The sequence below is a fragment of the Aptenodytes patagonicus genome, chromosome 7 (assembly GCF_965638725.1).
Source record: "Aptenodytes patagonicus chromosome 7, bAptPat1.pri.cur, whole genome shotgun sequence".
NCBI classification, from domain to species: Eukaryota; Metazoa; Chordata; class Aves; order Sphenisciformes; family Spheniscidae; genus Aptenodytes; species Aptenodytes patagonicus.
The window spans coordinates 28,494,216-28,520,134 of record NC_134955.1 but is presented as its reverse complement, the minus strand read 5'-3'; the positions used below and the strand labels follow the sequence as shown (position 1 = coordinate 28,520,134).

Genomic DNA, 25,919 nt, shown 5'->3' with positions numbered 1-25,919 from the left:
GTCCCACCTCAGGATTTTGGTGCACGTTCACATAAGCTATCAGGGGGGGAAAAAACAAACAAAACCAAAACCAAACCACCCACACCCAAACCCCAAAGAAACCCTGCTCTCCCAGAAGTCAGAGCCTTCCTCCCCCATCCACCCACTCACTCCCAGCTCTGATGCCCCTGCCCCTACATGTGGTTTCTGTTCAAATCGATTCTTCTGCCTATGCTTGAGCCCTCTGGGGTTGTCCCTGCATGAGGCAGCTTAGACAGGCAAGGTCCAAGTCAATGATACACACTCCTTTCTCAGTTCCCAGTCGAGTCCACGCCTCAATCCAAAAGTGCCTCTGCCCAACAAAAACAATGCTTCCCAGGCTGGAGTCAATCAAATAAATAATTAAATAAAAATCTAATTAAAAAAAAAAAAATCCCTCTGGGAGTAGGGCGGAGTCCCACATTACCACAGGGAAATTTCCAAGCCTTAGCTCCAGTTCATTTTCCACAGGAATATACACCAGTCAGCCCAATGGTGCAATTATGGACAGAGTTTCAAGCCACCTAGCCAGGTCAAAGCTGCAACCTTCCCCTTTCTGCAAAGCTACCTCTGCTGTAAAAAGTACAGCCAACCTGCTGGCAACTGTCGTGTTTTTCAGGGGTAGCAGGACTGTTAGTATATGAACAAGGTTAGAGCAGAGTAGGATGGATTTTCCTTTTTTTTCTTTTTTTACCAGCTGGAAAAATAATCCACAGGAGATGCACCCTCCCCACACCTCTAAGCCATACCCCTAGTGTACGCTTTGCTCTCTTTACACCACGGGTGGGAATGTACTTGACCTCTTCCCAGGAGATAAAGAGGTTACAGAATTTGCCGTGAGAAATTCTTCACTGGGAAGTTCTGCTTCCAAGCATCTGGCTTAACACTTAATACTTTACCATTATAGTATCCATATGACTTGAGGGGTTAATATAAATCTCATTTTTGAAGAAGCATCAAGAGATATTTTCTCTTTTTTCCCCTCTGAACAAACAGATGACAAGAGAAGTCAAGAGAGTATGAAAAGGTGGTGATAGTCCCTAGGAGCATGCAAACCCCAGCTCCAGATGCTGCTGGGGTGTAACTGCAAGGGTAGGATTACACCCCGTAGAGGGTGAAGGCCTTGGAGGCCAGAGGACAACTGAAGCTCAGGCAGCTGATGGGAAAAACGACTTTGCAAGGAGAGCTATTTAGTGGTAACAGAAGAGCTTAAAGTGCAATTCTATCTGATAAACAACTATTTAAAATGGCCCTTACAGCTCCCTGATTATTGTCTCCTATTCTATGTCAAATGGGCTCAGCCTAGTAATAAAGCAGTTCCTAACTGTCAGCGCTGAGCATTCCCCTGGGAAAGACTCGACCTAGGAATTCTCTCTTTTCCCTCATTATGGTAATCACAGGTCCTAAAGGCCAAGAGAATTGGGACCTTGCAGAATTGGAACTTAGCAAATTTTCTTTTTCTTTTTTTATCTATCAGTTATGCAAAGACAAGAGTAGAATGTAGGTCTTGCTGAGATCCATTTCCTCCCATTAGCTCTGTAGAGCTAAGAACAATACCAATGTCTTCTTTCCTCAAGTTCAGCGCTCTGACTCCAGCACCCACAGGGAGCAGTTCTGAAAGGGCCATTTGCTGACTCTTGTTTTTCCAGAGTAGAAACATGTTTTAACAGGAAAGGGGAGAACAGGAGCAGTGTCCACTGCCAGCAACAGACACAGTGCTCCGATCTGAGCATTCCTTAAAGTTTTTACTAGCAGATGGGAAAGTAAGCAGCAATGCTCTCATGAAGCAAGTCACGGCAACTGTGGTTACCCTCTTTATGCCCTTAAAAGGTGACCTGATGCTGTGTCAGTGTCCCCTTGAGCCCCAAAGTATACCCCATCTATTCCAAGACCTCTCTCAAGCCAGAGACCCCTCAACACAAAGCCTCAGAGTGCTGCTAGTGCTGGAATGACTAGGGGAACTTCTGTGACCAGGAGCTAGCAATGAGGCAGCTCTGCTCTCTTCATGGGCATTGACTGTGAGCCGGACGGCACAGGACTTGCAGGTTGCCAGAGAACACAGAATCTGAACCAGATTCAGGCCAGAGGAGTCACTGCAAAAGTTAACGTGGCAGCTTCCAGGAAAAGGGAACATATAAATAAACCACAGACAGTGAAAATGAGCAAAAAGGGTCTCTGGGTTCCAACCCACCCATCCTCCCTCTCCAACTGCAACAGCACAGCTGCCCAAGCTCCTTGCTGAAAGGCAATCACAGTCTCTGGGCCCCTCGCAAGAGAGGCTGGTCTCTGGGCCCTTCCTTGCCTAGCAGGCAGAGTCCTGTCTTTTTTGTGCAGAGCAGAGGCTAGAGAGGGTAACAGCATTTCCAAAGTCGCGTGTACTTTAGACCTCGCTCTCCATGGAGGGCTTGCGTTGGTGTTTCCAGCCTGTGTCTGGGAGTGAGCCACGCCGTTCAGGAGTGGCTGCTGCTGTGTTAACACTGCTGCATTCAGACTGTTCTTCCTGTAGCAGCTGCTCAGTTTCGGTGTCATCCAGTGAACCAGAACTAGCCTGGATAGAGACCGTGTCTGTCTTCATGCAGACGTGGTCCCGGAGGATCCCTCCTCGGGAGCTCCGAATCTGCTTAAGGTCATCCCACTCGGAATCATCACTGGATAAAAGGCATATCCCCTCCACAATCTTGATCTTCTCCTTGGTGTAGCTGTGGTCAGGACCAGTCTAGGGAGCAGACAGATGAATGAAAAAAGCCAATATATCTACGGAAAAATACGGCAAAGAGCAAAGCAGAGCTGGAATGTAGACAGTGAAGCAGACAAAAGGCTGGACGTCCACGTAAACAGCCATTGGCTTTGACTGTCACAATGGCAGAACCCATTCTAAGTTTCCCTTTAGTTCTTCACCACCCCCAGACGAATCCTCCCTGCAAGAGCTCTCATTCCAAACTCCAGGAGCCTTCAAATCATAGAAGGGAAATGAGGATGAGCTGGCTCTTCTAATTCAACTATATATACTCCCTGACAGCAGGGAGTAAGAACAACACTGAGCCTAAAAAGGAAGAAAAAAAAAAAAAAAAAGAAAAAAAAAACAAAATGGGAAGCAGGAACAGCCAGAAGACTTCACAGTAAAAGTAGGCAGGGAATCGATTCTAGGTCTGCAATATCTTTATATCGGAGTCATTCTAGATTTGCCTGTCAGGAAAGCACAGCTGGAATACCACTGTTGAGTCTGAGTCTCACAGTGATACAGGGGAAGGAGATTATAGGGAAACAATGGAAATGATCAGAGGCTAAAGGGACCACACTGAGATTAAAGTAGTGAAATCTGTCTAACTTAGCTCACTGACAAATAAGGAGCATTAGAACATCTGATCTACCCCTGAGGAGAAAGTGGAGGGGGTGGGGAAATATACATCTGGATATATCTAGAAGCAGCAGAATTAAGAGAAAAGTGGAAAGGATTTAGATTCCCAGATAAATAATCCTGGCTTATCCTTAGCAGATAAGGCTAAAATGGCAGGAAAATTTGGGAAATCTATTGGATAGTACCTTTGAAAAACAAAACCAGGGAAAACTCTCCTCTGCGTAAGTCTTGCTGTGATCCCTGCTAGAGGAACTAAGGGATCTAACAGATTATCATAAATAGTCCTACAGAAATTGTCTTTTTCAAATCTCACACACTGAGTATGAGTAGCCAAAGCCAAGACCAAAGGATCTGCCATAGAAAATTACCTATACTTTCTTGACAGACAGCAGAGCTGGTTTAAGGACATAAGGGCAGGGGAAAAAACAAGAAAGAGCAATTAGTATGGGACAGTGCTTGAGCCACACAACAGAGCTTGAGTGAGGGAAGCAGGATCAAACACATAGAGTAGTGATACCTGACATGAGGATGTGGACGGAAATCAGAAGAGGGAAGATGAGAAGCTATCTGAGTGATAAGAAAGCTTCTGAGGAGAAAACAAAGGAGAAACTAAGTGCTGCAAGATATCATATTAAACCCTCTCCGTCCTGTGGCACACAGGGTGGACCTCTGCAGGGCCTTTAAAATGCTCCATTTAATAAGGGCTCCAGTTCTCTCCCTATCCCACCCCTTCCAGGCAGCGCACAGCCAGGAGCCACGTTCTTGTTACCAAACCCCTTCTGGCTGCCTGGTTCCCCTGGTGACAGTGCACAGCAACCTTGGTGCAACAGTCACTAACTAGGACTGTGTCCAAGGAAGACAATTCCCTTTGACTTCTGTACTTCGAGGGCCAGCACACAATGTAAATGAAATACAAGACACTGTGGGAGCGGGGAAGAAGCAGAGAGCTAAAGACAGGTCTAATTCACTACAGCTCACTGGGGAAGAAGTGCTGCTGGTTGATCTCCATAGGAGTCTGAGCAATTCACTGAAGCTGCCCTCCTATGTCCTAGAAGTAAATGCTGACAAGTTGCAACATTTTCACATACTAAGGCCTGTAATACCCAACAGCAGCTTGGGCTGGGCTCCCATGTCCTTAGTAGCAGCTCTTACCTCTTTCTTATAGCACAACTGGTTGTACATGGTTGGTTTGGGAATCGCTTCAATCTTCACCTCCTGGGTAGATGTCCGGTATGAGGGATTACTGTAGGTTAGGTTCCCCAAGCCAGGATCCGTGAACTTGGACTTATTATGCCTAGAGGGAAAAAGCTGTCAGAAAAGACACAGGGCCCTACTGCCAGGATCCAACATTCCTGAGTGCTCAGCAAGTGGAAAGCTCCAGCAATCTTCACTGTCCCTCAAAAAGAGGGAATGCTGGCTTCACCTGGCTCTTCAGCTACCTGTACATTCACTAGCTACCAGTACAGCAAGGCACTGCCATGTAACCATAGAAGCTATACTGGCAGTAACTAGTGAAGCTATCTGGCAGAAAGCACATGAGCTCACACATGTACTGAGATATGAATTATCTCACATCCCTGTCCATAACTCATAAGCTCTCTGCAGAAAATTTAGCCAATAAGGCTTCAAATAATAGAGTTGCATGCCCAACACTTCAAAGGCACAGGACTCAAACCTTGCAAATAAAATCATCAAACACTGCTTCCAATGGAGAACAAAGGGATTGTAAATGGCAATAAAGAAAGATGAAGTGCTTTCAGCAGCTTTCTTCTCCTACAACCCTAGATTTTACTATTGGCCAAGAGAGGGGAAAAAAGATTGCTTACCTATATATAATTAAAGCAGCAATAAGCAGCAAAATAAACAAGATGCTGAGAAGACTTCCAATAATGTAACTGACATGCAGTCCTTCTCCTGAAAGTGAACAGCAAGGGTAATTTATGCACTCTCCTTAACTTTCACTGGATAATACTGACCTCGGTGTAACGCCCAATACAGAGGTTTTACACCATACAGAATTATGTAAAGTAAAATGTCAGCGCACCAAGGTTTAGCAGAGGGTTTTGTTTGGCTTCATATGAAACCAAACATACGGTAACCCTTCCTCCCATCCAGGCCCCAGCAAACCAAGGAGCATCAAAACCTCTGTAATGGGGTTGGATAAGGGCGAGTTAGACCCCCTTGCTGACAGATTACTCCTGCAGTGAGAAACAATTACCCTAGTCAACCATCCTCAACTAAACACAAAGGGGATGGTGAAGAGAGCATCATTAATGGGAAGAGCCCAATGGATGAGGTATGGGATAAAAGAAAACAGAACTATTCTTCAGACCAAAGAGTCATTTGATAAAGTCCCCATGTAGGCTAATGAATGTGTATGACTGATGTTCATCCTTAGACACACTTTGTTCTGCTCAGAAGGCATTTGAGTAATTCAAGTCTGAGTTTCAGAAATTTGAGTTTCAAACACTATGGACTGGAATGCCCTGGGCACATTGGGAGGAACAACCCTGGTGGGGAAGAGTTAAAGAACAGGAACTCACCCATGGTTGCCAACACTGCCTCGTTGGCATGGGTACACAAGCCTCGCCTAGCATCTTTGTCAGAGCAGCTGAATGACAGAAGGGCAGTTAGTTACTGAAAGTAGTATCAACAGTATCAAAGGTATCTATCAAAAGACAGGATGGGACAGGCTAGCACTGATATCCCTTCCATTTCCAGTTCAACAACAGGAGCCTTCCTTTCTCCAGTATCCTTCTGTATCCAGAGGAGAGAGGACCATATACGTATATATAGGGGGGTGTGTGTGTATACATCAATTATAGGTCTGCAATATCTTTATATCTGAGTCATTCTAGATTCACCTCTCAGGTACATAGGTGCATACGTATATCTATCTATCAGAACACAAATTTCAGCATCCGTGCTGAAGCAAAAATCAGAACATCCTAGAGTCGGCACAAAGATCTTTCTGTCCAATACATCATACTCAACAAAGTGGAAGTTTTGCCTTGTAAATAACCCAGCTGTATATTATAGAACATACTTTTTTGCTGGGCAGTAGGATAGCAGGCTATAGGGAATTAGCAGAAAAAAGTCTCTTAACTAGCTGCATTGTAACTTAAATGTTAGAGCTGCAAAGGTTCTGTTCTGCCCCAAACAAGCTACCCCTTTGTGGCCAGGGCAGAACCACTTCCTCAGATGTCTGGGTCAGGTCTGAGATGTCTCAGTGAATTAAAGCAACAGACTCCCCTCTCCTCCTCTCAGAAATAAGGTCTCAAAATTAGGAGTTCAAAAATCAATCAAATGAATGACATGGTCTCAGGAGGATTTTAACACTTCAGCACAGTCAGCCTAGACACACATTTCAATAGAACAAAGATCTCTGCATCTCTTTCTTGCCAGCTCAACAGTGTTCTGCATTCTTTGTCAAAATGGTTTTCCCCATTATGAACGTGAAGTCTGGAGCTGGAATAGCCTCTTTTGGCTAGGGAGAGGTACATTTGGATGATGACAACCAGAGGGGGCTTGCACGTTGCACCTTGCACAAGCTGTGACTTTCACACCCCAATTCCAAGAGAACAAGAGCACTTACTTTCCTTCCACTGCTTCCAGAGATGTGAGAGATTTGGTTGTTGAGGTACCTACTCTGCCAGGTGGTGTCTGACTTCTCTCACTTACACTGGTGGGTTCAGGACCAGGGGGCACTACACCAGGAACTAGAACAACAAAGAAAAATAAGCAGGACCCCAACTTTGTGGGACAGATGAACAAGTCTGGTAAGCTATAGAGAGTTTCCGAAATGGCCTATATGAGCAGCTTTCCCATCTCAAACCCAGTCTGTCAGCAGAAAGGACAGAAGAAGGCTCTATTGCTCACAGCCACCTTACTTCTAGTATACAACTCTGCATAAGTTTTTTTTATACACTGGAGAGCTTCAGATGCTCTGGTTGCCACTGCCACTGCCTAAGTGGTGGCAGTGGCTCACTTATGGAAGCTACTACCCAAGTGACACTCGGTAAACTCACTAGTAGAACAGGGCCGCCCATCTGGTTCATCTGGACACGCGCAGACAAAGTCAGAAGCCCTGGCAAAGCAGAGGTGAGTGCAGCCTCCATTGTTCACTCCACAAGCATTAGTACCTGGAAGGAACAAGCAATTTTCTAAATATGTTGCAGATGACCAGATAGGAGCTCAGAGCAACAACGTTTTTTGCTGCTCAGCCAGAGATACTTCCTAGAAATCCATTACATTACTATGCTCTGGCACATGCCCTCCATCTGACTGCTAAGAAAGTGATGACAATAGCCAGACACTGGTAGGATTAGGGCAGTCTTGAAAGGAAGGCACTGGAAGTCATTAGACAGGAGCCCAGTCAATACAGCTGCACAGATTAAAAACCAAAAAGCTCACCTTCTTCTGTTTTAACACAATGTCAGATAAACAACACAGAAAGTGACATTTGCTAATCAAAGCTGTAACAACACCATTAAGATGTACTTGACTGAAATGTCACAGGCAGACAAGGAATGTGCCCAGGGAAGATGCATTAACAGTTTGAGTATAAGAAAGGATGCCAACCTCGCTTGACATCTACAGTAGCACAGTGGTTCTAGAGTTCTTTTTGTCTACAGTTAGCATTTGCCTGAATCAAGGTCCTCCTATTTACCTGTCTGTCTCTGAGGGGAAACCACAATGATATCCATCAGTCCCTCAACATTGGCTAGGACTGTCTCTTTGTTCCGCCCAGAGTATTTGTCCACTCTCTGGATAGATTTGGTTTGCCAGTCAGTCCAGTATATCCACCTATCCTGCTGCTCAGGGAGACAGCAAAGAAAAATCACAGCCTTTAGCATGATTAGCCATATAGACACAGGATACCCATAAAAAAAACACATCCCAGTGGCAAAAGGCCCCAAATAAAGGCCTTTTCAACCCCTTCCCCTCTTATCATAAAGAAGATGACTGTCTACACCCCACAGGAGTTCAGACAAACATCCTTTGTTAACTCCACAGAAGAGTTAAGTACTATCCTCTCAGCCACCTTGGTTTCCCCAGACTTCCCTGTCCCCAAGCTCCACTGTCCAAACTCATGAACACACTAGGGAGAACAGTGGCAGCAGGAAAATCTTCTTACCTGTGTCAGAGCAAAGGGATGTGACACCTGGCTGACCAACACTTGCCGTAGCTTCCCATTGAGATCGCAACTCTCTATGCGATCGAGATGCGCATCCACCCAATAAATCCTGGAGGAACAGGAAAATATACATATCCCTCTTTACTTTCTAGTCATTCGCTAGCCAAGATGGATCAGGCAAAAAAAAAAAAACAACCAAAAAACCCCCACCAAACCCACAACACTACTCCAATAAACCAAGCTAAGAAGGCTAAAAGATTCATTACACCCCTTAACCCTATGCAAGTATAAGAAAATCTTTCACTGACCTCCTGGTGTCATAATCCAAAGTCAATCCATTGGGCCATCCTAGGTCAGTGTTAATCAGGATTTTACGTTCAGAGCCATCCAAGTTTGCCCGTTCAATTTTAGCAATGTGACCCCAATCTGTCCAGAAGAGGTACCTGAAGAGATAAAAGGCAAGTGTTAGAAAAAAAGAACATTTCATTTAGCCTAATGAAAGTTTTAGTTATGAATTAAACTGCCAGATTCTTCAGGTTCAAAAAAGATCATGTGGTCTGTAGCTTGCTTCTCCCAGCTATCTGCCCAACCTTCAAATTCACTGTCTGCTTGATTACATCTGTCACTCAGAGTCAGCTCCTTGCTGGTACCTGCAGATTCACACGGCACATCTCTTCTTCCTCCCACAACCTCCTCTTCCAATCTGCCTCTGCACAGCCCTTCTTCCTGCCCCACCAATACCCCATACCTACCCCTTCTTGGGAAAGACAGCAATGGCTCGGGGCTCATCCAGGCTGTTATTGATCAGCACTTTCCTGGAGCTTCCATCCAGTCTAGCTACTTCTATGGTATTGCGTCCTGTGTCTGTCCAGTAGAGGTTCCTGGCAACCCAGTCCACTGCCAGGCCATCTGTCGTCTTCAGACCCTGACCAATAACAGTTTCCATGTTGCTGCCATTCAGATCAGACCGCCTGGATGGAAATCAATGACAAATGGCAGTGAGGAATGGATAGCCCCCGGAAAACCTTCACACCTCCATGTGTGGTCCCCAACAACCACAGGGCCACTTCATACTGCTACCTCCCTAATACATTTTTCCCCATAGTCTCCAGCAGGTTAAACACACCTTCAGCATTTAGTTCAGCGATACACACGATGCTGTGTACCAAAGACCAGGTGTAAGTAGTGGTGTATTGCCAGCATCTCAGTCTCCCCAACTAATTAGCACACTCCACAGCTCACTGTGGCACAACCAGCACAAGTAGCTGAGTGACCTGGGCACTGGCCAAGCAGATGATTTGCACCCACCTGATGACATCAAGAAATACATCTGTGTAGTAAATCTTGCCATCCACACTATCATAGTCCAGAGAAATGACGTTGTTCAGCTCAGGGACAGGTATGTGCACATCTGTGTGGTCACTGGTGTCCAGCGAGATACGACGGATGGAAGCACGGCTAGAGAAAAGTAGGTAGGTCTCTGGAGAAGAGTCACACGTTTGCTCATCTCTCTTCAGCTGGATGCCAGTGGGGCAGGCACAGGAGAAGCCAGTGGGGTGAGGCAAGCAAAGGTGGGAGCAGCCACCATTACGAACTCTACATTTATTGAAGCCTTTAGAAATAGGGAAAGTACAGTTTAAGGATCAGTGTGGTCCCACAGACCAAAGCTTTATTTTAAAGGCTACATACATGCACAACTTGCTAGCAGCTGAGTTCACCCTTACCATCCCAGCCTTGCTGGGAATCTACAGCTGTTCACACAGAGGCTGCCTCCCTCCCCTCCAAGAGTCATGGTGGGTATGGGCATGGTTGGGGCAAGGAGAACAGGAAGACAGAGAAGAAGAGGGAGCATTAGGAGCAAAATCTTCACCTGCATTCCTTGCTAATCATAGTTTTCCCATGGAAAAAGGAACAGCCAAATGCTGATAGATTCACACAACTGCAGTTTAGCTTTATTATTGCTGAAAATGGTAATGCTGACAGAAAGATCCAACCCTGTGGGGAGGCAGCGTGACAATGCACCAGAGGTCAGGCTGACAAAGAAGCTTCTGTTTCAACTTAGCTGCACGCAGTGGCAAGTAAACAAAGGCATCAGAGAAGCCTGCTGAAAGTGCCTGACATATTAGGGTCATCTCTCTTTATTTTTTTTTTAAAGTTGAAAAAAACCCAGTATACATTTATTAGAAGGGAATAAGCCCAGAAGACAGGTGCAGGGAGTGGGAAGAAGACAATGGGGATATGATGGCTAGAGTTTTGGTTAGCTTTAAGTTATACTGTAAAGTTACGCTGCCAAGAGTGATGTTCTGCTGTTAGCAGCCACAGGAGAAGCAGCACAAAGTTTTCTGTAGAAGTATGTATTGGGGAAATTCCACCGAAACGAAGCCACAGCACAAAGCAACAACTCCCACTGAAGAGCAAGGAGGCAAGATGGCGTCATATAGGATCCCCAAAGAGTAACATAAGGAATCTGACTCTGGCACAGAATAGTTGGAGAGCATGATATATTAACAGCAACTAAAGAAGCAGAGATTTTGTAGAGCAAAGTGGCAGACAGGAAGGTGAAGCCTGCAATGGTTGGCAAAAAAATAACTAGAACTTGAAATAAGGTTTCAGCAACTAGCTTCAGAGGAATTAGTGCCTTTTGGAGTTAAAAAGGGGAAACTGTCCAATGCCAGTAGACTCTGGTGAAGCCTAATAGGGCATGACTCATTCAGTCCTCCTAAGAAAGTGGCTCTGATGTGTGTGAGAATGAGTTTGTCAATGCAATCTAGTGAAGGAAATGGGATGAAGGGGGTCAAAAGGCATGCAGTAATAAACAAACACCAGACCTATGGAGCTGGGTAAACAGGGAGAAGTGCAAAAATAGTTAAACAACAGGGAAGAAGAAAAGAAAAGCTGATTTTTGAGACGTTACTCTATCACTCATGCTTTACACCAAAGGACTCTTCAATGACAGCTCTGAAGAGCTCCCCTAGTCACTACAGACACCCGCTGAGCAGCCTAGCAACTCACCCAGGGGCCGTGCCCTATCAACAGCTTGAATGTCCATGAGGCCAGGCAGGTTTGCCCTCACCAAGATGACATTGGCACCAGTGTCCTTGTCAGCCCTGTGAATGCTGCGAGTTTGCCAGTCAGTCCAGTAGATGTAAGAGTCCAACAAAGTGAGGCCATAGGGATGTTGCACTGGAGACAGCAGGGTGCGGCGGTTAGCACCATTGAGATCTGCAGCCTCAATACGCTGAAGAAAGAAGTAAACATCAGCCCCACGCTCAGAACATTGATCCTCTTGCTAGCAATTGCTATATCAAGTGGGAAACAGAGCCTAAGCAAGTGATATTATTCAAGTCCACCCTTCCCATAGCCCATACTCTCAGAAAAGCTTAAGTTCCCCTTGCTCTTTTGATAGCTTGCTCAAGAACTTCAAAACAGCCTCCAGGCTACCAAAGATCCAGTGACAAACAATGCTGAAGAACAGAATCAGACCTCAGTGTGTGCATCAGCCCAGAGCAGCTGGGACCCAGCCTTATCCACTGCCAGTCCATTAGGCCAGCCCAGGTTGTTGCTGATCAACACCGCACGTCCAGAGCCATCCATCCCAGAGCGTTCCAGCTTGGCATTCTCACCCCAGTCCGTCCAGTACATATACCTAGGGAAAAACCAGCAAGTATTACAGAAAAAGAGGTCAGAAGTCCTGTCCTAACCTAACCTCTAGATATCCTCTTGATATCTTGACAACACTAACCCCATCTCATGGTATAAAGCTATTGCCCGAGGGCTGTCCAGGTTCTGCCAGACCAAGACTTTCCTCATGGAGCCATCGAGGTTGCCCACTTCAATCCGGTTTGTTCCTGTATCTGTCCAATATATCTTCCTGCCAATAGCATCCACAGCCAGCCCATCTGTAGTCAACAGACCTGAGAAAACAGAAAGGTGTATTGGTCACTGCTCATCCTCCCAGCTTAGTCAGGAACTTCTGGTATTCCCCCTGTGCATCTCATCAGGCAGTTGCTTCAGGCTTTGCTTGCCCTTCCACCGAAAATTTAGAGATTTTTCTACCAGGGTACCAGAGAATCTCTCTTTTCTTGCTGCATGAAGGCGAGAGGCTCCCAGGCCAAAATCTCTCTTACCTGTAGTGATGATGTCCTCAAATTGTGAGCCATCAAGGGCAGCCCGGCTGATTTTCCGCAGTGTGCTGTCTGACCAGTAAACCTTTCCTGGGTGGAAGAAGAAAGAGAAACTTAAAAAAACCACAACAAAACCAAACCAAAACAAACCCCAACAACCAAACAGCAAAATCCTTAAAAAACAGATCCAGGTCTCTGACTACCAGCTACACCATTCAAAACAGATCTGACTGCACAGGAATAACAGCAGTACAAGACCATTAAGCTAGAGTGATAAAACAGTACAAATTATCTTGTTCCAATCCTCCCCAAAATATGTAGGAGCACTGGCACTCTGACATTTACACAAGGCCAGAGAACATATAACACATTATCAGTAGTATAGAGTCCCACATCTGATTTCTCAAAATGTCCCAGAGGACAGCAATCAGATCATCTACCTTACTGTACAACAGTGGGTTTACATCCAGCACAGCATCAGATGTTTAGTATACACGAACAGCCAGAGTCTCAGCTCTACTGCTGTAAAAGGCTTCAGCAGGAGGAAAGCTTTCTTAAATCCAAAATGCACAGGAACCTCAGTCAATATAGCAGGCAGCTTTTTCCACATAGTTGGGGTTCTCTGTTTTCCTATAAGGACATTCCTTTCCTGATTGGAAAGGAATATTTGCAGCACATACTAGAAAAAAAACCTACTCAAATTCACAACCTACAGCAAGATCTGTGCCTGGATCTTTACTCAGACATTTAGATATGAAGTCACTTGTTTCCTTTCAAACAGACAGTCGGAAATACTAAGAAGTTCAGACCTTCACGAGGATCCACTCCAATTGCAATGGTGTTCTTCATGGTGACATTGACTGAGACGACAACATCTGCAAAGTAGGGAATATCCAGAGAGACCATCCGGATGTCAGTCCTTCTGGCAAAGATCAGAAAGCTGGTCATTCCTGCAGAGTTGAAAATGGACATATATCAGCAAGGAACAAGTTCAGTCAACTGTAGGCATCATTTATTGAACATTCTGGAGGTGACACCCACTTCAGTGGAAAAGGGGAAGTCTCAGGCAGATCTCGGCTTATGGGGAGTCTGTGTACAAAAGCTTTACTGAGCGTTATTGAATGCTTTTTTACATCCAAGTTGAAAAGGAGCGCACCCATAGAAGAGTTACTTCTGCTAATATGTGTGGGAAATGGTAATTAGGAGTCAGTTTTTTCCTGCTAAGGAGAAAAAGTGAATGTACCATGGCCTGAAGCCAAGTGCCTTCCACAATCCTCAAAAAGAGGGTCCATGGGAGGAGTATGTACAGACCTATTAAAGAATATAGCACCTTGTAGTTAAAAAAGAATCCACCTCAAGATTAGGGCAAAAGTATGGGGGAAAACGTGACATCTGGTTTAGTTGCCCAACATAATTTCAAGAAAAATTTCTTCTACATCAATCATCAGTAAAAGTTTCTTCATAGTAATTCCCAGTCAAATTGAAGGTACAGGCATCAAATTGGTTTTTCAAGGGGTAAAGCAGTTAAGCACAGAAAAGTGAATTTTGTTCTCTAACAAGGCACGAGCAAAATGTAGCTCTGATACAAAATTGCAATGAAGGATCCTACAAAGAGGACTCACCAGGGGAGCAGGTCTTGCCATCAGATTGCAGGTTGATCCCAGTAGGGCAGGTACAGCTGTAACCTTTTGGAAGAGGTGCCAAAAGGCACAGGTGACTGCAGCCTCCATTGCTAACTTCACACGCTGTACGTACTATAGGAAAGAGGATGAGAAATCCCTAAGCCAGTAGCACAGGCACAAAAAAGGGGTGCAACCGCTATAGAAATGCATTCTAGAATGCCCTTAAATACCAAGCCGAGAGTTATTCTCATGCTCTCATATTCCACCCAGAGACTTAAGGCATCAAGAGCTGACAGATAGGTCAGCTCCTTGCAGGAGAGCTGTGCCACATACCAGAGCCTAAGCAGGCTCGCAGCTCAGTGTGGCTTGGGGCGAGCTCTGTACCTGGTGGCCTGTGCCGGTGGAAAACATGAATATCCATAAGATTCTCCAGATTGTCCTGCAGCGTTTCCCGAGCCTGACCAGTCCTTCTATCTGCGCTCTGGATGCTTTTGGCCTGCCAGTCTGTCCAGTAGATTCTCTCGCCATAAAGAGTAAGTCCAAAGGGGTGAGGCAGATTGCTCCCAATCAGCACCTGGTCAGATTACCCCCAGCCCCCCAAAAAAACATTACTAAGAAGTCACTAAGGGGAAGAGGCTTCCCTTGCCCCCTCTCAACATCATAATGTACAGTCACAGCAAAAGGAGAGCAATGGGGCAACGTTAGCCCTCAAAAGGAGGTTCCCTCACACACAGTTTGCAACTGAAAGGGAGCTCTTCTCTCCCAGTGAAAGCAGCTCAGCATGTCTTGATTTGGAGATTTCACTTTCAACTGGAAAGAGAGGCAGGGGCCATCAGCACTCTGTGCTCTAGGACTTATACCTCAGGCTCCCAGACTCCCTCCTCAAAGATGGCTTCCTTACCTTCCTATTGCTTCCATCCAGACTGGCATACTCGATGGTCTTCATGCCTGCGTCTGCCCAGTACAAGCGCTGTGACTCGTAGTCAATGGCCAAGCCGTTAGGCCATGTCAGGTTGGAGGAAATGATCACCAAGCGGTTTGAGGCATCCATACCAGCACGCTCAATTTTTGGGCTGGCTCCCCAGTCAGTCCAGTACATGAACCTGAACACAAGCCCAGACAAAAGTGAAGGCCCACACTCCTTCACTGCCATTATGGCCAGGCAGTGTTACAGAGAAGCAAGAGAGCCTGGTGCCTTCAGGCCCTAGCAGGAAGCAGCATTAGACTAATATTGTACTCATGTCCAGTCTTGGGTTCTTGTAATGTACCTAAGATCATACTCAAATTTATATACCTTCTACTGCCCACGTGCTGGCCTAATTACAACATGGAGGAAAAAGTTCAAGATAATAGTTCAAGGCCTAAAAATTAACCATTTACCAGTCTCCACCATTGGCCCTTTATACTCTTGCTGCATCGGTCTTCCAGTAATCCACTCAAGGAAAGAACAGCACACTTTTATTCAAGACCTTCACGCTTCTAAAGCAACAGCTGGCAACCTTCTTCCTATCCACCCTATCCCCAGCTCCACAAGGTCTTATGATTCAGAAGCAAAATCCGTTATTGAAACCATTTGTATCTGTTACTCAAGGTTTGCTTTCCATGGCAGAGTTGATCCCTCAATACTCTGACACAGTGCTTTGAAGCCAAGAGGCCGCTAATGTTACAGCTTGCTTGAGATCAGCAGTAATTTACCTGAGGAGATCCTTCTGACTGAACTCTAGTTCATAAGCAGAGAGCCTGAATACAAATTCAACAGAGATGTGAAATAAAGAAATAGAAAATACCTAGATGGCCTCATTCTCAACATTTTTTGTACCACATCTTTAGTTATTATGTCCCCAGGATAAACAAATAAAATCACCAGCCAGCTCCTGCAAGCTCTACAGCACAACAGGCAATTATCCCTGCTTATCTTGTTCCACTAGCATCCAAAAATCAGGTCTCTAATTTTAGTCTTTGGCAGGATGTAGAACAATGGCACCAGAGAGAAAGACAATTGCACAAAACCAAGGAACCTGACCATCTTTAGATATGCAAGAATTGCCATGTCATCCCAGAAGAAAGAATCTCTCACCCTCCAACAGGGTCCACCACGATATCTCTAGGTCTGTCCAGGTTCTCCCAGATTAGAACAGTTCTCATGGTCCCATCTGTGTTGGAGACCTCTATCCGATCTGTTCCTACAAAAGTCAAGAGAGAGAAAGAGAGATATCAAAGACCTCTGGAATCGCAAGAGCTAAGCCAAAAAACATCCATACAACAATGCATTCTTCCCCTCCATCTATCTCTGTTCATAGCTGGAAGACAGGTAAGAAACGTGGCTCAAAGTGTCACCTTGCATTAGATCTCTCAAGTCACCTCTGTGGCTGTCACTGGTGCTGAGTCCTGTATGAATGCAAACCAGCTCTTTCCTGAGCTCCCAAGGTATCTCCATAGGCATGAGAGAACAGCTAGAAGAGAATCACCTTCCTTACATCTCTCTGAACTATGACTCTCCAGCAGGGAACATCCTCCAAATACTACCTGCTGCACCCCAAGATACACTGTTGGAAGATATGTAAACACACACAATCACAAGCTCTGCAGCAAGACAACAGCGGTGCTTGATTTCTACTATAAACCTTTCTACAGAATTAGTACTGGCGATACTGCAAAGAGAAGTAAACTAAGGATGCCACCTCTGCTCCCACTTTGTTAGAAGCACACGAGACGGAACTCCATTTTTTGCTAGACAGAAACAGACAAATTTGAAATGAGACAGATAGAACTACCCAGCTGTTTTTCAGTTTTCATGACTAATAAGGAAGACAGAAGCCTAGGTAAAGCAGAGGATCCCAGTACCTGCATCAGTCCAGTATAGCTTGTTGGTGACCCAGTCAATTGCCAGTCCAGCTGGACTTTCCAGGCTGGTGTCCACCACAACCTAAATAAAAACGAAAAGAAAAAATCTTTAGTGAGATTAGACCTTAGGGAGAAAGCACTTGCCCAATGCACTACCTATTCACAAACAATGTTAACTTTCAAAAGGCAAAAGCCCAAGCAGAGCAATGCCATACAAGAGAGAGCATTAAGGACTTAGAAGTTCAAAAAAGTCTTACATTTGGAGAAACATCTATTTTTCATGTCTGTTCAAACTGCAACTCCAAACTTTGAACTCTGTTCCCCTCATTTACAGCAACACTAGCCTAAGGGCATGTGCAAAAAGCATTCCTAAGGAGCGTGGCTCTTGTTCCAAATGTAGTACATAACAGAGGATTTAATACTTCTTCCTTTCAGATTTTAGGGCTACAACAAAGGAATAGACCACAGCTTGTAAATCAACATGCTTCGTGTCCCAATTCAAGGTTTTCCATACAAGCAGGAACATACACCAAACTTGTGTATGAAGTGTTCAGTCATCTCAGGGCTCTTCTGAGCCAGAACTAGGCAAACTAATGAATAACAAATCCAGCATGAACTGCAGCTCCTTAGAAGGCCAGTGTATCCCAGCGGCTTCAAATCTGATGCTCAAGGAGTCTCCTGGCTAGATGACCTCCACACGTAGTTAACACTGTACCTCCTGGCTCGATCCATCCCATTTTGCTCGGCTGATTGAGTCAGTGCTAACATCTGTCCAGTAGACATAGTCATCCTTTGAGTCCCAGTCTAGAGCCACAGCGCTGCGAACATCAGCAAGGGGGATGACATCATCTGACAGGTCATCTGTGTCAAAGCTGATCCGACGGATGTCCATCCTTCGGGCAAAAAGCAGGAACTTGTCAAGACCTGATCAAAGGTCGAAAGGTCTTCTTTTAATTTCTCTAAGTTCAACAACACAGTGATAGACACAGACAATTCCCTGCTATATCCAACCTTAACCACTTATATCATCTCTCACTGGCAGGTCACAGCCCAGGATTTTATTGGTAGCAAAATATCACCAAGGAGGGTAGGTGGGGTGGGTGGGCAGGGGGGGAAGTAGTAGTAGGGACTAGCAGGAAGCGTAGTAGGGAGCTGTCTCCTGGGGGTAACCTATGCTGAGGGAACAAAGTCAACCATATTCTTCAAAGAATGGCACAGACCTCCCTCCAAATCAAATAGCTATGCCACTCTTGAGAATCTAGGAGACAGTTGGCCTAATTCTTCCAAGTGGTTGCAACCCAAGAGAAACTGTGGCAATCAAGAGGACTGAATTTTTTGTTCATCACTGACACAGCTCCTATGGGAGCTTTAGGGAAACAATCAGCTGTGACAGGTAGCATGGCACCAAAAGCAGCCCTGAAATAAGGACCCAAGGATGGAGCTTCTCTGTATCCCCACTCATCAAGCCTAGTGACGGCAATGGGAATGCACAACAGTGGAATGCATTAAAGAGGTGAAGCATCCTCTGGTGGGGCCCTTAATACTACTAACTCAGTTTATCCAGCTGCATCTCCTTGGAAGCAACTGCTGCTGCTTACTCCCATTGCCAACCCTCTGCCACCCGCTGAACATCTGAGCATGCAGGCTGTGGTCCCACCTCACTTACTCTGGGCGCAGGCATGGCTGCTGATCTTGCGGAAGCCTGTGGGGCAGGCACAGGTGTAATCCTTGCTGCTCGGCAGGCAGAGGTGAGTACAGCCGCCATTGTTGGCCCCACAACGGTTTCTCCCTGCTCAAGTAGCCAAAGACAAAAACAACCACACATAAAGCAAAGAGTAAAGAAAAGAGGAAAAACACTAGTCACGGTGTCAAGACCCACATGGATAAGATAACTTGTCTACTCAGAAGTTAATTGAGAATAAGGAAACGTATAAACTAAAGCACTAACTCCGCACTTGTAGGGCTCAATTTTAAGACAAAGCATTTAACTCAATCCACTTCTAGAGCAGATTATGGCAACTGAAGAGGAATAAGGGAGGTGTCAGTCATTAGTAGTGCCCACTTATGGGTTTTTTCCCCCTCCCAAAACAGCTCTTGCATAAACAAGCCACAAGTATTTCTTACTGAAAAGCCTCCACTCCCACGTGTCAGCAGGGGGAGCTGTGGTAACACCTAACACCAGGTTACCGGGGCTGAGGGACCTCAACTGAACTGCCAGATGGAGCAAGTTCTGCGGCAGCTCTGGACAGAGGTGGAGGTGGTGGATGTGTCGATATGCTGGGTTCGGGCTTGCCATCTCCCTGCTTTACAGGGTGGTGGGTGGCAGCAGATCTTCTAGTGGCTCAAATGGGTCTTCTCTACCCTCTCTGCAGTTACCTGCTGGCTGGCGCTGAGGATGCAGTGTGTGGATGTCCATAGGGAAGTGGAGTTTGTTGCGGATGATCTCCTGGTTCTTGCCTGTGAATTTGTTGGCACTGTTGATGCTCTTGGTGTGCCAGTCTGTCCAGTACAAACTGTCCTCAAACACGGTGATAGCAAATGGGTGCGGGAGGCCTGTAATAGACATCCAATACAGGGATATAATCAGGTCCAACAGGACTCAGGCTAGCAGGGAGACAAGGGAAAGCTCTTTCCACTGCCCGTTTGGCCTTGCCACAGTCAACCCGATCAAATCCACAAAACAACTCCTCTCTCCTGTCTACCGAAGACTGGGTAGCAAACCCCATCCCTCAGCAGTGGCAGATTTCATCCCACAGTGAAAGAACAGGAGACAAGCATAGAAGCAGGAGCCAGTGGCTCTGAAACTCAGAGTAGCATTGTGTTACTCTGTCTTCTTTACTGCAGAGAGCACACCCCCTACATAGCCCTGTTACTTACCTTGGCTAATAACAGCCTTCCTATTCTGCCCATCAAGGTCAGCCCTCTCAATGACATGATGTTTGGCATCCACCCAGTACATTCGATGTCCTGCATAGTCAATGGTCAGTCCATTGGGCCAGAAGAGGTGCGTATCCGCAATGATGCGCCGATTAGAGCCATCCATGTTGGAATACTCAATGCGGGGAGTGTTGCCCCAGTCAGTCCAGTAGATAGTGCTGGAGGAGGCAGGGAGAGACAGGCTAGAAAACTCACATCCCACATACTGCACTCAGCATCACTCCCTATCAGGGCAAAACAGTATCAGTCCTCTGACCTCGAGCATGAGACTGGGTCACAGCCATGGGAGAAATGACAGCCAACAAGGTAACACCCAGCACTTTCAGGCTGGTGAAACCTGAAAGGCCCAGAATAGGATTAAGGGTCTGAAGGCCCCCAGCACTGACAGGTTCCCCAAACTGGTAGTACCAAACGAAGGCTTGAACCCAGAGGCAGCCTTGGTGAGCAAGGATGGGGTTTTCAGTGTTCACCTGGAAGCACTTGCATGGAGGACTCACTGGGGTTCTAAGTTTTCACTCACCCCTCCATAGGATGTAGGGCAATTGCTCGGGGCTTCTCCAGGTTCTGCCACAAAAGCACTTTCCTGTGAGTGCCATCCAAGTTTGCTACTTCAATTCGAGATGTCCCAGAGTCTGTCCAGTATAATTTGTCATGGATCCAGTCAATAGCAAGTCCACCTATCTCCAGGGGAGAATTAAGCACAGAATGAAACCAGGAGCAGGATCTGCTCAGAAAAATAGTTCCCTTTCCCTCTCAGCCTCAGAAGAGGCCCAATTCAGTCCTCCTGTCTCTTCCCCCGTCAGTCAAGATTAACTCCAGGGAGACACTGATCTCGCACCCATTCCCTCCAACCCATCCCCTTTGCATGGGGAGATGCACTCCATTTTGAATGCTGGGTACCTGCTTTTCTTCACTCACCCACCCCTTTTCTCACATCATGGTCAGTCCCCAGGCTTTTGCCTTTTTTGTGGTGACGCACCTGGGCTCTCCAGCCCTGTGGAAACCACCTCTTCCACATTGCTACCATTCAGATTGGCCCTCATGATGCGATCCAGAGTGACATCAGACCAAAACACCAGCTCCTTGCTGTGGTGGAAGTCAAGGGCAATGGCATTTTCCAGGTTGTTCAAGAGCAGCGTATACTCTGAGCGATGAGGCAACACTTGTCGGATATCAATTCGATTGGCAAAGAGCAGCACTGGCTCTGGCCCTGAGAATATATGGGAAGACAGTGTTAGAGTACTTTGACAGGGTCCTGCCTACCATTCCCTCTGCACCAAGTCCCAGAACATAGTTTTGCAGTACTGGCAGCAAGAAATCAACTCCCAAGTGCAAAACACTTCAGAGAGCTGTTTTCACATCCTCGATACACAGTTCTAACTCAAAGATGAGCAGTTTTAAACCTTTTGGCAAACATTCACTCAGCAAGAAGTGATCATTCCAGGTCCCACCTAAGCCCGCCTCACCTCAGCCTCTGAAACCATACCACTAGGCAGCCGGTCTATAGTTTCCTTTTCCTATATCCATCTCCTAGCCATACAAACACACATGCTCTACCACATCTTCTACCACAGACAAGATACAGTTAAAATCTGCCTCAGCCAGATACAAACTCAGCAGGTACTTCCACTGCAGAGAAAAAGAAAATAAAAATAAAAACAAAAATAAAAACAAGATCAATAGCCTTTATGGATTTCATTAGGGGAATTCCTAATGAAATCTTAATTCTTTAAATGGAATTTCTAATTCCTCAGCATCTACATTAGAGGAGCTGAGGAATAAAGTTAAACAAGTGTACAGATGCCCTTAAAAAACAGCAGATGTCCGTACAGCAGCCACTCACAGCATTCAGGACTGGTGACCAGCATCAAGGGTCAAACCACAAGGAGGTGTGATACAACCTCACTGACTGGAAAGGTTAAGACACTTCCTGAACAGAGACAGAGGCAGGAGGCTGTTTTTGTCCCAGGGTCTTGGTCACCAAGAATGACAAGGGACTAGGAAAAGAAGGCAAGGGCTGTCCTGCTGGCAGGGAAAGGAACAGCGAAGTACCTCTGCATGGTCAAAAATCACACAAAATTTTCACAGGCATTCACCAACAACCTGGGCATATCTAATACAAATCCAGGTACTTCCTTTTCCTCACATGTTGGCTTAGTGAACAGCATAATGCTGCCAATGAAGCATTAGAGACAAAATCATGAGAACTGGACCAACACACACACACCAGAATAAGGTTGAACTCCTCTTTACCTAGAGCTTTGCAGCTACGCTTGTCAGGTCGCAACTCGTAGCCTTGCTCACACCAGCACTGGAAGCCTCCTTCACTGTTGGTACAGCCTTGGCTGCAGTAACCTTCCTCAGCACATTCATTCACATCTGCACGTTACAGACAAAGGGAGAAAGTTACCATTAGATCATCAACAAGCCAGGCAATCTCACCGATAGCTTGCTTCTGCTTTCATGCTCTGATTTGCACCCTATCATAGCCATCAACTTGAAGCACATCAAAGCTGCAGGGAGGAGGCTACTGCTCCAAAAACCCACCTTGGCATGATCGGCCATCTTCCAGGAGCCTGTAACCTGTGTGGCAGGTGCACTGCACCATCCCTCGTACCATCTGGCACTTCTGAGCACAGCCACCATTGTTGACATTGCAGTTCTCCTCCCCTGTTCGTGGACCTGCAAAAGGAACACGTGAAGATAACTGAGCTGAAACCACAAGGCAGCTGCTTGTGTCCTCAGCTGTTAGGCAGCAGTCGCCCTTCAGAACAGGCTGAGCAAGAGGGGGAGGACACAGGCTGTGCTGGAAGCTGCCTCTTCGCAGTCAGAACTTTCCCCTGCAGGCCACAACCAAAGGGGACAATGAAACTCAGAATAATATGCTTTTAGGATTCACTATCTCTGCAGACAAACTTTGATACCTGCGATCATAATCTTCTCCTCATTATTCCTTGTCTGCAGTATGTAATTGGCAAAACCACCAAGGTAATTTTCCTCAGTCTTCAACTCTCTCCCATTATCACAATCCAGGCTTTCTTCCTTACACACATTCTTCAGCAACACCAGATAGACTCCCACACATCACAGTGCCTCCATTTATGTTTAAGACTGAACTTGGAGAACTTACGGCAGTTTTGATGCGGGCTCTCATCACTGCCATCTCCACAATCATTTGCTCCATTGCACAGCTTCCTCTGGCCAATACAACGCCCGTTCCCACACAGGAACTGGTCTGGGGCACACTGAGGGGTCCCTGCAATAGAAGAAGGGGAAAGTAAGCACACCACAGCTTACTGATGGAACAGTCATGGTGAAGAAAAGGATACAGAACATTTTCTAAGATTTGTTACAAACTTTACATATGAGCACAAATCCATGACTTCCTCTTTCCTTCAATTCATCTCATCTGGCACTCCTTACTGCTCCACATATCTTTATGCTGATTTGGAGGCCTGTGAACTCTCCTCCAGACTGAGTTCAGTGTTGCTTTATTGGGAAGTTCAGCTATTTAGTTTCTCTCAGAATGACTGGAAGGTCCTGGCTTAGTTCCCTTTGGTTCCAGATTTCACAGCCCTACTCAGCGTGTGCAAGAGAGGAGTCAGTTCCTCACTTCAATCATCTGATATGTCATCCCAGCACGGCTCTGGATCTTAAACCTGCCTAGGAATGAGCGTCTTGTCCAGCCCTAACTGCACTGTGATGGACTTGGAATGAGATTTACATGCATCCTTGAAATCTGAGCTCAGGCAACAGGATTTCACACGAGCTACACACTTCAACTTCTGCTGTTGGCAGGGAGACTCTACAGAATTCTTGTAAGTAATACTGTTTGTAGGGACTTTGCCAATCTGATTGTTTCTTGAGCAATAAATGCACTGTCCTGTTGCCTCTTATTTCTTGTACCTCTTAAGCTGGCTTGGTTAGTGGTTTCCAAATCATCACCCTCTGATAATCCTAGGAAGACAACAGGACAATACAGTTATCAGCAAAGAAACAATTAGATTGGCAGATTGCCTGTAAGCAGCATGGAAAAGGGTAGTTGTGAGATTAACAACAAGTACAAATAGGAACTAACAGACACACCAGCTGGGAACATAAAACCAAATCACATGCAGATTCACTTTTCAGAGCACAGGAATGCTTTATATTAAGGATTCTGAAACTTGGACTGCATTTGTCGTATCGAACATAATGATCCTTACATCAGCTGATCTCCTAGTATTCTAGGAATCCTCTCTCTATGGCCAATAAAAATATAATTCTGCTCTAAATCCAAGAGGTGACACAGGATTTTAACTCTTGCTACAGACATTGAGACAGCACACTATTTTGCTTAGATGAGCCAGTACACATGCTGCTTGGAAGCCCTGAGTTAATTTTTACTTGCTGACTATCACCATAGACCTAATGCAGAACTGCAAAACTAACCTTACAGTAACAATAGCTGTACTCAACCACCTTGGGTTTGGCTTGAGGTGGAGAGGTTGAATTTCAGTGGCTCTGGAAGTTTGACTTGGCTTCTGGGTGGCAACTGTTCTTTCAATACTTCTAAATACCTTTGTTATTAGGATGAGGAAACACAGTTACTGGCTTGTCTTTAAGTACAATTGCTTTTTCCAGGATCATCACCAGCTCCTGCACACTGGTGCTCATGACAGCTGACCAGTCTAGAGCAGCTGCTCTCAAATGGCTACAAAGTGTTCCTCTCCAGGTCCTCTGAGCTCAGCTGTCCTTGTAGAACACCCACTCTCCCCTCCTCAACAGGCCCAAACAAGGGGTACAGTTTCACAAATCCCTTTTGTCACCCCCTAAACCCACTGTTTAAAATACACTGATCCAGAAGGGTCAGTATGCGCAGCTGGGCTCCACTCACTGGGATGAGTTCATGGACCAGTACACACTATTCCTCAACAAGGCCTACAGACATCCTGAAGGATTTAAGGAAAATAGAAGATTCTAGACATTCCTTGAATCCTATCATGTTGTGGTTTAACCCCAGTCGGCAACCAAGCACCACACAGCTCACCCTCCCCCACCCCGGTGGGATGGGGGAGAGAATCAGAAGAGCAAAAGTGAGAAAACTCGTGGGTTGAGAAAAGAACAGTTTAATAATTGAAATAAAATAATAATAAATTGTAATGAAAAGGAAAACAACAACAGAGAGAGAGGAACAAAACCCAGGAAAAACAAGTGGTGCAACCGCTCACCACCTGCCGACTGATGCCCAGCCAGTTCCTGAACAGTGGTCACCGCCCCCCAGCCAACTCCCCCCAGCTTACATACTGAGCATGACGTCATATGGTATGGAATAGCCCTTTGGCCAGTTTGGGTCAGCTGTCCTGGCTATGCTCCCTCCCAGCTCTTGTGCACCTCCTCACTTGCAGAGTATGGGAAGCTGAAAAGTCCTTGACTTAGTATAAACACTGCTTAGCAACAACTAAAACATCAGTGTGTTATCACATTATTCTCAACCTAAATCCAAAACACCACTATACTAGCTATTAGGACGAAAGTTAACTCTATCCCAGCTGAAACCAGGACAACCATAACACTAGGGTCTGTTGAAACCCTCCTCTTCTCCATAACCACTGTTATATAAAAGAATGGCTATATGCAAAATGATTACTAGAAAGAGAAAGACTCCTGAGCAAATATCTAAGGGGGAAGCTGACATCCTTAACCTCTAAAACAAAGGCTTTATCCTTCAATTCCACAAAATGCTCTTCTTGATTCCACTGCCTGCTAGAATTGCTTGGCAATTTCACAAGGCAATGAAAGCTATCCAGAACTACCTAGAAGGCATGAGTTAGTCCATTTGACAAAGGCAGCAACTTTGCACACTATTAATGTTTCCAAGTCTGAATGGAATAGTCTCA

The 25,919-nt window shown here is 45.7% G+C and overlaps 1 protein-coding gene across 3 annotated transcripts in view; it reads right to left on the bottom strand.

The window, feature by feature from the left end:
* Window positions 1-627: 627 nt before the first annotated feature.
* The window catches only part of LRP4 (LDL receptor related protein 4), an 83,802-nt gene continuing 58,510 nt past the window's right edge, over window positions 628-25,919 (bottom strand). Inside the window, exons 9-39 of one of the 3 annotated variants that reach the window (XM_076344528.1) lie at window positions 23,171-23,296; window positions 22,588-22,722; window positions 22,294-22,419; window positions 21,020-21,250; window positions 20,561-20,717; window positions 19,981-20,198; window positions 19,480-19,656; window positions 18,770-18,895; window positions 17,819-18,027; window positions 17,104-17,185; window positions 16,337-16,442; window positions 15,161-15,362; window positions 14,644-14,833; window positions 14,260-14,391; window positions 13,447-13,587; window positions 12,641-12,727; window positions 12,256-12,427; window positions 11,997-12,159; window positions 11,526-11,751; window positions 9,822-10,125; window positions 9,266-9,484; window positions 8,822-8,956; window positions 8,514-8,622; window positions 8,046-8,190; window positions 7,405-7,518; window positions 6,972-7,095; window positions 5,920-5,987; window positions 5,203-5,290; window positions 4,529-4,670; window positions 3,894-3,962; window positions 2,664-2,734 (exon numbers count right to left, since the gene is read on the bottom strand). In XM_076344528.1, the coding sequence (XP_076200643.1) occupies window positions 3,918-3,962; window positions 4,529-4,670; window positions 5,203-5,290; window positions 5,920-5,987; window positions 6,972-7,095; window positions 7,405-7,518; window positions 8,046-8,190; window positions 8,514-8,622; window positions 8,822-8,956; window positions 9,266-9,484; window positions 9,822-10,125; window positions 11,526-11,751; window positions 11,997-12,159; window positions 12,256-12,427; window positions 12,641-12,727; window positions 13,447-13,587; window positions 14,260-14,391; window positions 14,644-14,833; window positions 15,161-15,362; window positions 16,337-16,442; window positions 17,104-17,185; window positions 17,819-18,027; window positions 18,770-18,895; window positions 19,480-19,656; window positions 19,981-20,198; window positions 20,561-20,717; window positions 21,020-21,250; window positions 22,294-22,419; window positions 22,588-22,722; window positions 23,171-23,296 (4,499 nt within the window). In that variant the 3' untranslated portion in view covers window positions 2,664-2,734; window positions 3,894-3,917. Of the gene's footprint in view, window positions 2,735-3,893; window positions 3,963-4,528; window positions 4,671-5,202; window positions 5,291-5,919; window positions 5,988-6,971; window positions 7,096-7,404; window positions 7,519-8,045; window positions 8,191-8,513; window positions 8,623-8,821; window positions 8,957-9,265; window positions 9,485-9,821; window positions 10,126-11,525; window positions 11,752-11,996; window positions 12,160-12,255; window positions 12,428-12,640; window positions 12,728-13,446; window positions 13,588-14,259; window positions 14,392-14,643; window positions 14,834-15,160; window positions 15,363-16,336; window positions 16,443-17,103; window positions 17,186-17,818; window positions 18,028-18,769; window positions 18,896-19,479; window positions 19,657-19,980; window positions 20,199-20,560; window positions 20,718-21,019; window positions 21,251-22,293; window positions 22,420-22,587; window positions 22,723-23,170; window positions 23,297-25,919 lie in introns of all 3 variants that reach the window. The other 2 variants (XM_076344526.1, XM_076344527.1) reach the window with 2 other exon arrangements.